A 10,189-nucleotide genomic window follows, 5' to 3' on the forward strand; every position below is an offset into this window, starting at 1 on the left:
CTGCACCGTGGCGTTAGTTGGGTTAATGGTTAACGGCTGGCACTGCCCAACCGTGAGGAGGAACCAGCTCCCACTGGTTTAGCGAGCCGAAGTGTACCCTGGTGCTGTTGAATAAAAACACATTCTTAAACACCCGTTGTGTACAAAATTTATTTCATGCATGGAACTTGTATTTACATATCTTTTTTTATTTCAATACTGTTGCATAAATGTAAAATACATGCATTAACTTTTTCCAAAGAGTTCACATCACCTAATTAATTGTATTTTTTTTTATTGTTTAACCTTAAATTGCATTGAGTTCACCTGCATCTCATTACATAAAATCTTCACAAGATCTTTTTTTTAAGTCCATTAATTACCACAGCAATAGACAAAACTCATGAATGTAAAAACAATGCTCATACAGAATGAGATATTTTATGAGTTACTCAAGCTATATTATAGACGGTTAACATTTCTTATGTGTCATCTTACAACTTGTTAAAGTGCCAGAAAAGACGTGTGCATATATAATGGGGTGTTATCAAATGTATGTATGTGACGTATTGATGCTTGGTATCAACACAGCGGTCAAATATTCGCTTTAGGAGATATTAATATTTCAGGTCAATATTATGGTTGGTTTCATTTTTGGCTCTATAGAGTTCCAGGCTCCATCTCTCCTACTGGCTGTTTTGCTTAGGAACACAACCCTTCCTTTCAATCCAGATATAACCGGTTCATATATATAGACCTCAACTTAAAACCTACCCTTGTTACATCCATGGGATTAATTATTTTGATCAAACTGTCAGACGATATGTACAGTATGTGTGATTGCACCACATGCAATAAAGCACTCATTGCACTGTTATGAGCACAATATTGAATATGTTGATGCTACAATGTGGGCACTGATGCTTTCCCTCCTACATTCGTTCAACAACTTGTATGTCCTTCCAATATATGAAGGCACAGCACAAATGTAATGGTCAAACATTGTTTCAATTGAGAGAAGTCACTGCAATGAGCTTTGTGTTTCTCGTGGCTGGTTTGTAATACTGTTTTAAAGTGAGTGACGCTCATAACAGCGCCAGTTAGCTTTATGATGAAACATGTTCAATGTGGCTATTTTTTTGTTGAAGCCCCAGTCAAAATATACACATTCAATTTGTATAATATTTGGGGGAAAGGCAAAGGATGGTAGCTACATAAAAATCTTCTGCTTTGATTGAGTCTCTTTTGTAAAGCTGTTTCAAAATGCATAAAATGAAGAAACTCCTTTGAATGAAAACAAATTTAAAAAAGTTTTTTTTCCATACAGTTACTGCAATACAGTGAGCTTCTGGAGCAACATATCATGCGTTTCATGCAAATGGACAGATGTTCCTCTGTTGACATTATATTATTCATCACTAGTATCAGTAATTGCCATCATTTTCATTTTGCATCTTACATCAAGAACATCGTGTTCATAAATTTGGATTGCCACTCATTTAATAGCAGTTCTTGTCTTGGTTTTGCACTCATGGAATAAAAACATCTCTACTTTGCAACATACAAAGCACTTTGGAGAAGTTCCTTTAACAGCTGGCAAAAGTATCCCTCAGATACGTTTTCAAAGCCACATATTGTTATTGTTCAGCATATATATATATATATATATATATATATATATATATATATATATATATATATACATATATATATATAAATAAGCAAAATTAAGGTGGTGTCACATCTTATGAAATTGTTTTCTTTCACAAGTGTTTCAATCAGCAGATGAGATCTGAAGGGTTACAGGCTGAGACAGTGAGAGATCAGAAGCAACCGAGCAACAGGCAGAGAATAGAGATGTCAAAGAAGGAGATGTGGTCTAGACTCTACTGAAATGACCCATGCAGAGTGGCACGATGACCCTTTATGTCTTTATAAGCCGAGGTTGGGATGACACACCCAAGGAAAAGGGCCAATTGGGGGAAACTCTAGCAAGGGTCGGATACAGTTACTGGATGGAGGTGGCGGTTGAAAAAAAGGTGCAAGAACGAAGGTTTTCCAAAGAAAACGATTTAGACGGGAAAAGGTTGAGGAGAGGTGTGGTGGGGGTGAAAGCTCACACCTGAGTCCGCTGCATTGTTTCTGTGGGTCAACCATGCTACATAATGGATGGGATGGGAGAATGTGAGTGTTGCATTAGACAGGGCGGGCTGCAGGGCAGGGCGCACACCGAGGACACTCCTGAAGCGTCCTCGCTCATGCCAGACATGCTGTTAAGACTCCAAGGCTTTTCATAACCTTTGGTTGGAAAACAGAGAACGTTCTGAGTACACTGCTGCCACCGCAACGCTGCTGCTGCTGCTGCTGCTGCTGCTGCTGCTGCTGCTGCTGAATCCATGAACACAATGGCTCTGGCGCTTTCATCTTTTGATTAGGCTACACCTGTTGCTTTCTTGGTTCTGACTCAAAGTAAACAGGTCAGCACAGACTTGGTATTTCTATATATATATATATATATATTTATATATATATATATATATATATGTAGATGGTTAATCTCCATGCGTTTGAGTGCATCAGGACTCAAAAATAAATAAACAAATAAATATAAAATAAAACAGACTGCATGCACCAGGTGGTATTTGGGATGGTTTCAGAGTTTGACACTCTTTCTTTTTTCAGTTCCAGAGGCAGGGGTATATCCTACAGCAGGGTCACTCTGTATGCAAAAATAGATGTGCTTGTTGCACATATGTTATCAAAGTTCAACTAAGATACACAATTCAATGAGCTGCTATGGGTGTGCTTATGGGTTCAGAGGGGGGCTGTACAGCTGACATACCAAACCTTACACTGAAGCCTTTTCTAGAAGACAAATGAGTCTCTGTGTTTTTTTAATCCAAATGGTTTTTTTTCTCCTTCAACCTACAAACTGCCGACTTGTAAACAAGATGGTTTTAGTCAGCAGTGCTGCTGGTGTCATTAGAAGGATGCCACTGGACAAGCGGCCATTTTGTTTCCATGTGTGTTGTGCTCCTAAACCATCCTGATAACACCGTCCCAAGACACACATGCATCATTATGCAGCAGAGCAACGATTCCCCAGTTGGGGACTCAAACACATACACACATCGCTGACCACGTGTAGCACACAAATACCTCCGTAGGCGTTTAGAACAACACATTGTTGTTTATATAAAACTCTGAAAATATTGTTTATTGGGTTTCTTTTTCTTCTCTTTTGCATAAATAAATAGTGGTAAGCAATATGAATAGGATTAAAAAAATATATCATGTCGCTGGGGAACACTCCTTGGTTAATCTTTGTGGGGATTGTGCTTGGGCTTGGGGTGTTCTAAAGACTGGGAATATGTGTTAATTGTTATGCACGGTATTCATGCGACCGATGCGAGGAGAGGGGAGGACGGGGGAGTCGAGAGAGGATAAAGCTAAACTGAGGTTTGACGTGGTTTGTGTGTTCATGTGTGTGTTCATGTGTATGTGTTCGTATGTAAGTGTCTTTGTTGGGATTAATCGAGTTGAGATGCCTAGCCAAGATGAGAGAGGGAACATGCAAGAGAGAGAGGGAGAGAGAGAGAGAGAGAGAGAAGGGCGAAAGGGAGCAGCATCCCGTCTACGGTGTCAGTGTCTTACGGGGGCCTGTGATTGGCTGTTACTGTACGTACCCCTCCTCACTTTGCCCCCGGCGTGGTTGGGCCGCTCCGCCTTTGGCACCAGGTAGCAGGGCCGCTCGCGGTCGTTTGGGTTGAAGGTCTCCTCGGGGGAGACGGCCTGGTCGATGTGGGGGCAGTCCTCGTCTGCCAGCGCCGCGTCGGCCGCCTCGCCATTCAGCTTGGACTCTGGGGGGCCGGGGGGAGGTACGGAGGAACAGACACAAACAGGACTTGGTGGGGGTCGGCTTGGCTCAGGAGGTAGAGCAGGTTGACGTGTAACCGGATGCTTGCTAGTTCGAGCCAAAACAGATCCATGCCTCCAGTGTGGGGATTGTCTTGAGATGAGAGGCTGAGTGTACATGTGGAAATACATAGCAGCAGTATTTCATTTAGCTGCCTCATAAGTCATGATACCATGTTATGCTCGCTGTGTCTATAAAGCGTACTCACTATGCCAGTGATATATATATATATATCTTTCATCTCCAATGACAATACACCAAATGTGAAAGTAAACCAACAGTAATGTGTTTTTAATGCCCTCTGCACGATTGTTGCGTTGTGATGTATTCCAAGGATAGCGGCTCCAGCCGTGGGCCTTAAGAGGCAGGGTGAGTGAGTCACCGCGCTAAGAACTGCAGAATCAATAGCTGCTATCCTCAGGCCCATCTTTACGTTCTCCCATTCACCATCAGAGATGCCAGTCATCACACTGTCCATTGATTCATCAGATACGTGTTCATTTGTTTAACCTGACCCCTGACTCATCCATTAGCGTAAGAAGACCAGGAGACTGCCGGGGCGCGCCCCCGCTCCTCGGGGGGAACACACCAACACAGAGGGAACCCATGAGTTCTGAGCTCTGATCAAAGGGTCCTACCTTGGAACTTGATCTCAAAGACGTCGTCATGGGCGATGGGGCTCTGGTGCTGGGAGCTGATGCTGGATTTACAGTAGTCGGGCGAGCCGGGCCGTGGGGCACGCGGGATGTGCTTGTTCTTCTTCTTGGGCAGCTTCTGCTTGGCCATGGCCAGGGAGTAGTACATCCCGAAGTTGTTGACAATGACGGGCACTGGCATGGCGATGGTTAGCACCCCGGCCAGCGCGCACAGTGCCCCCACCAGCATGCCGGAGGTGGTCTGGGGGTACATGTCCCCGTAGCCCAGCGTGGTCATGGTCACCACCGCCCACCAGAAGCCGATGGGGATGTTCTTGAAGTGCGTGTGGTTGCTGGCATGGGGGTCGTTGGGGTTGGCGCCGATGCGCTCGGCGTAGTAGATCATGGTGGCGAAGATCAGCACGCCGAGGGCCAGGAAGATGATGAGCAGCAGGAACTCGTTGGTGCTGGCCCTCAGCGTGTGGCCCAGCACACGCAGCCCCACGAAGTGACGCGTCAGCTTGAAGATGCGCAGGATGCGCACGAAGCGGACCACGCGCAGGAAGCCCAGCACGTCCTTGGCCGTCTTGGAGGACAGGCCGCTGAGGCCCACCTCCAGGTAGAAGGGCACGATGGCCACGAAGTCGATGATGTTCAGGGCGTTGCGGATGAAATCCAGCTTGTTGGGACAGAACGTTATGCGCATGAGGAACTCGAAGGTGAACCAGATGACGCAGACGCCCTCGATGTAGGTGAGGAACGCCACCGTCTCCACCTCGGAGTAGATGTGCTCCACCGTCACGTTGTCCACGATGTCGACCTCGGTGCGGTTGATGATGGGGTTGAAAGCCTCGTGGGTCTCCAGGCAGAAGGTGGTGATGGAAACGAGGATGAAGAAGAGCGAGGCCAGAGCAATCCACTGAGGAGGAGACAGGGTTGGAGAGAGAGGAGGAGGGGGGAGTGGGAGGGGGGGAGAAGATGAGAAGAACATGAAGAAACCTGAGAACAGTAGCACACACACACACACATGTGTACACACACGCACACAAACACACACATACATACACACACACAGACACACACACACACACGCTGTAATCAAGCTCAGACGCCTGGTAACGATTCCTAGCAAGAAGCACTGAGATGAATCCATTATCTGAGACTATGAGGGGACTACTTTGGTAATGACATTGAAACACAATGTAACCCCACACTCCCTCCCACCATAACACCCCTCCCCCCCCACACACACACACACACACCCTGCCCATTCAGTATACATGTGCCCACTTATTATTTGGGTCCATGTTCCCGTCGTGAGCCTTGGTTCGAAAGGCTCACTGTACACAGGGGATGTGAGCGGTCATTACGGCAGGAGCCTCTCCTCCCTGGAGCTGACTCAAGGTCAGGCCGTGTTCAAACACTACCTCACAGACTGTCCCCACCTCACAGAGAGACCTGATTGGAGTCTCAGCAGGAGCGCACCGCACACAGAGCACAGAGCAGCGTCCATTCGAGGGCCTGTTGACTCAACTGTCGACTGTTGGAAATAATTATCCTGATCAATGGATCATGCGTATTTATGGACAAACTGATCATGAACTCCATATTTCATGAATAAGAGTCAGTAACCCATCTTCCATACCATACCCATTGATCAGAGGATCCTCTTGCATTGCCTTCACATTCAGACATCTACTCAGATATGTATGAGATGTACAGCATCCACATGGTCGTTGTATCGCTCCATCCCTTAGTTTCCATACACACACGTACTATAGAGCTGCTCTACCTCTCATCTGCTCCCATTGGAATAAGGAGCTTGTTTGGATGTATGGGGGGGCGGTCTGCTCCGTGGCTATAACTCACATGTCAGCGTGCCAGCCGGTGCTCTGTGGGCTAATGAGTGCGAGTGAGGACATGTTATCTCTCCATCCATGCTGTAATTGCATAATGAGATCGGAGGAAGGCGACCAGAGAAGTAGTGCATCGAGCCAGGGCAAGTCAGGGCTTGAAGAGATGAGAGGCTTGTATGCTCACACTCTCACACACACATAAATAGGGTCCCTTGCAGACACACACACACACACACATGCACAAAGACACACACACACACACACATGCAGGTGCCCTCACAGACACACAAACACACACGCACACACAAACACGCACACACTCACACTCACACAAACACGCACACACACGCGCGCAAGTGAAACACGCACACACACACACGCAAGTGCCCTCTCACACACACACACATGCACAGACACACATGCACACACACAAACACAAACATGCATACACAGACACAGGTCTACACACACAACACAAATGCATACACATGTACACCTATCCACACAGGCATGCATGCAGGCAAACCACACACACACAAACACATGCGCGCACCAGACACACACACATACACACTTACACCCACATGGCCACACAAGCACATCTTTGCATGCATGTAAGCAAACATACAGAAACACATGTGCGCACCAGACACACAACACACACACACATATACACACACACACACACTCATATCACATGCTCAGATGTATATTCAGTATCATTGCCCTGCTAAGGCAACCTCCAAAGAAAGCAGCAGCAGAGTGACATGTCTAATATCCATAAACATAATAAGTCCATAAATAGTCCTGTTATCGACTGGCTGTCAGGGCGGGCTGTACTCTAATCTTGATAAATGCTCTTTCCACTCCGCCCACTTAATCCTGGTTTTCCACCATCTTGCCGTTAACGCACGCAACCCAAAGTATGTGTACAGCAGCAGCCACCTGAATAATATATTTTGTTGTTGAATTGCTTAACATAACACTGATGCCAATTAGCAATGACCAATTAGCAAGGACGTTTCCTGGTGCCAGGAACAAACCGAGCCAGCAAGAAACGATCACGCTGCTTGTGATGTGATGCAAAGAAGATGTAAGCGATCAGCTCAGCTCTGATTTGGTGTTTACAGCAGTAAGTAAGTAGTTTTCTAATGAATACATCTAGAAAGTCTCCTCTTGATCATGTTGCAGTGAAGGGAACTCCAGTTCTACGGGACCTTTCTTTAGCAACCATCTGCCCGCTGTGAATACAGTGTGGAATAAATCCAGAGGTTCACATTAAATTAATCTCCTTTGTAGACTTAGCCGTTGCAGTCCCCTGTGGGGTCTGGGGTCTCCTCGGTGATATGGAGTCAGTACAGGCCTACATTGAGCTGAATCAAACTAAAACGGAGGGAAACGTGTCCTCATTAATAAACAATGCCACCGTAGCGGGGGTGTAGTCATAGTGTGAGACCTACGGGTCGACACCCTATCAGCATGACCGTCTGCTGAACCAGCAGGCCTGCTGGGCGTCTGAGACAGGCCAAGTCCTAAGTCCTCTCACCGTTAGACCAATGAGGAACCCCCTGCCTAAATGGAGGACTGCCCACAACAGGTCTCAGAATCCCACCTCTGATACCAGTTCTGTCTGGAGGTCTGCCAAGGCGCGGAGCCAGGGTCCGGGTCGGTTCGTTTGTGGCTGACCTATTTATCCACGCTGCCAGCCAGGCCAGGTGCTGTCATCCTGGAGGTGTCTTCTCAAACCCAATAAGGGGGTTATTGGGTTTGAGAAGACACCCCCACACCCAACCCCCCACATCAGGCATCACATCCATGGAGGGCAGCTTGGGGGAGTCTGGCAGTGGGGGAGGGAAGAAGGGGGGGGAATTGAGGGAGAGGGGGTAACGATTCACATGCAAATAGATTCCGACAGATGAAGTCATTGGTCGATGTTTTCCCCCTCTCTACCTAGAGAGCGGCAGACTCCTCAGGGAGGGCCGTTTCAAGGTCAACAGCCCCCCCCCCCCCCCCCCCCCCCCCCCCCACACACACACACACACACACACACACACACACACACTCTGAAACCACGTGCTCAAGTAGGCCGTGTCTCTGCTTCTGCTTCTGTCCAGAAACTCAAGGGATTCTTTACAGTTCATTCTTTCAATGTGTGCGGGTTTCGAATGAACAAAAACAGAAACACCAAGGCACAGGGCCTGTAACACACTCACCCTTGCATATTTGGAGGAGTAGGGGTCCTCGAACAGAGCCCAGACCCGTCTCTGCCACCTGCCCCACGAGCCGCCGTGCCGGACCCCCGCCGTGTCCCCCAGCGCCAGTCTCCGCGTCATCTCGTCCGCCTCGTCCAACTCCCCATGCTCCACATCCTGCTCGGTGGGGTCATCGTTGCCCAGGTCCAGCAGGGCCCCCCCGGCGAAGCTGTCAAGGGCCTCCTCGGCCTCCCGGTGCTGGCGGTACGTCATCCAGCAGCATGGCTCCACGTCCGTCTCGTCGATGCCCCAGAAGGCCAGCTCCTCTTCGTAGAGGGGACCGCACACGTCCGCAGGGCAGTGCAGCTTACCTGTCCGGTAGTAGTTGAGGATGTGCGCGAAGACGCCCGGGTGTCGGTCGAAGAAGAACTCCTCGATGTTGGCGTCATAGTCAAAGTGGTTGGGCGCGTCGGGCTCGGCCAGCCAGGACAAGCGGGTGCCAGGTAGGGTGCGCAGGGTGCTGCGGTAGGTCTGATGTCTGATCCCTCCCACGTTTATAACAATGCGATCCTTGTCGTCGCTCAAGCCCATTGCGTCCCCTAGGCATTTCTCCTATAAGTTCCCTTCATCACAACGGCAACTCTCCGCGCAGCCGAACGCATGCATGCAACACATGCAGCAGCACCCAGTGGATGAGCGGGGAGAGGCGAACCTAGAGCAGAGAAGGAGCTACTAAAAAAACATCCGTCTGTCAGCGGTAACGACACAATGATGCTGACGATGCATTGGGGAGCTCTCCTTCGACCCCCCGTCTGCTATTAATTCCACCCAATATCTCTCCGAGCGCCTGCGTGTGTGTAGATTACGCACGCCGGGTTCAGTCGCTGGGCTCCCTGGAGGGGTTGAACTCTGAATCTAAAACGAGTGTCGCCGATGGTCTCACATTCAGAACGGAAGTCTCATCATTGGTGTATCCAACAAACCCCGACTGTGCTTGTTCAAACGGGTTCCACACCAATATATCTACGGCATGGACCGGGAGGAGGGGAGGCAATTGATCACTCAGCTGTTGACATTCACAACAAGGTGACCGCAGTGCTGAAGGGACAGCGCCTGGTCCAGAGCCACAGGGACGCCCCGTCTCCTGGATCACTCCCCTCCTGTTGCCGACCAGTTCATCCACCCGATGGCGAGCCCGCTTCCTCCTTCCAGGACGGAGAAGGAGAAGAGACAGTGGACCGATTATCTCCACGTCTTTATCCTAATGACACTTTATGTTTCACAGAAAGGGAAAGCATCTCTTTCCATTCATGGATCTCCTGCTGTCTGCTCCCGTGTTGTGCTCACCTAGATCCGATCCTGTTCCGTGTATCTCACACTCCTCTTGTGAGGCGGTGAGAACGAGGCGCGCAGCAGATGGGAGGGCAGGCAAACAAAAGACTAAAGGCTGCTGAGCACCAGGTCGGCTTCTGATCGCTGTTCATCTGAGTTGTGATTCTTCAGACGAGCATGTCCAGCGGAGAACATCCTGGAGCAGATTTATGAACAAAATAAACTGTTGAATACTCATATGTAGGATTGTGTCCCTGTGTGTGAGGCGGTGTGTCACCA

General features: G+C 48.6%; 1 protein-coding gene across 1 annotated transcript; it reads right to left on the minus strand.

Annotated features, from left to right (window-relative positions):
- Window positions 1-2,137: 2,137 nt before the first annotated feature.
- Window positions 2,138-9,169, minus strand: kcnc1b (potassium voltage-gated channel, Shaw-related subfamily, member 1b; the record flags this gene model as incomplete). Its single annotated transcript, XM_079742580.1, has 4 exons — window positions 2,138-2,277; window positions 3,666-3,839; window positions 4,534-5,449; window positions 8,600-9,169. 4 exons carry the CDS (start codon window positions 9,167-9,169, stop codon window positions 2,138-2,140), a joined length of 1,800 nt encoding a protein of 599 aa, XP_079598706.1.
- Window positions 9,170-10,189: the final 1,020 nt, after the last annotated feature.

The sequence above is a fragment of the Pollachius pollachius genome, assembly GCF_949987615.1.
Source record: "Pollachius pollachius genome assembly, chromosome: 9".
NCBI lineage: Eukaryota > Metazoa > Chordata > Actinopteri > Gadiformes > Gadidae > Pollachius > Pollachius pollachius.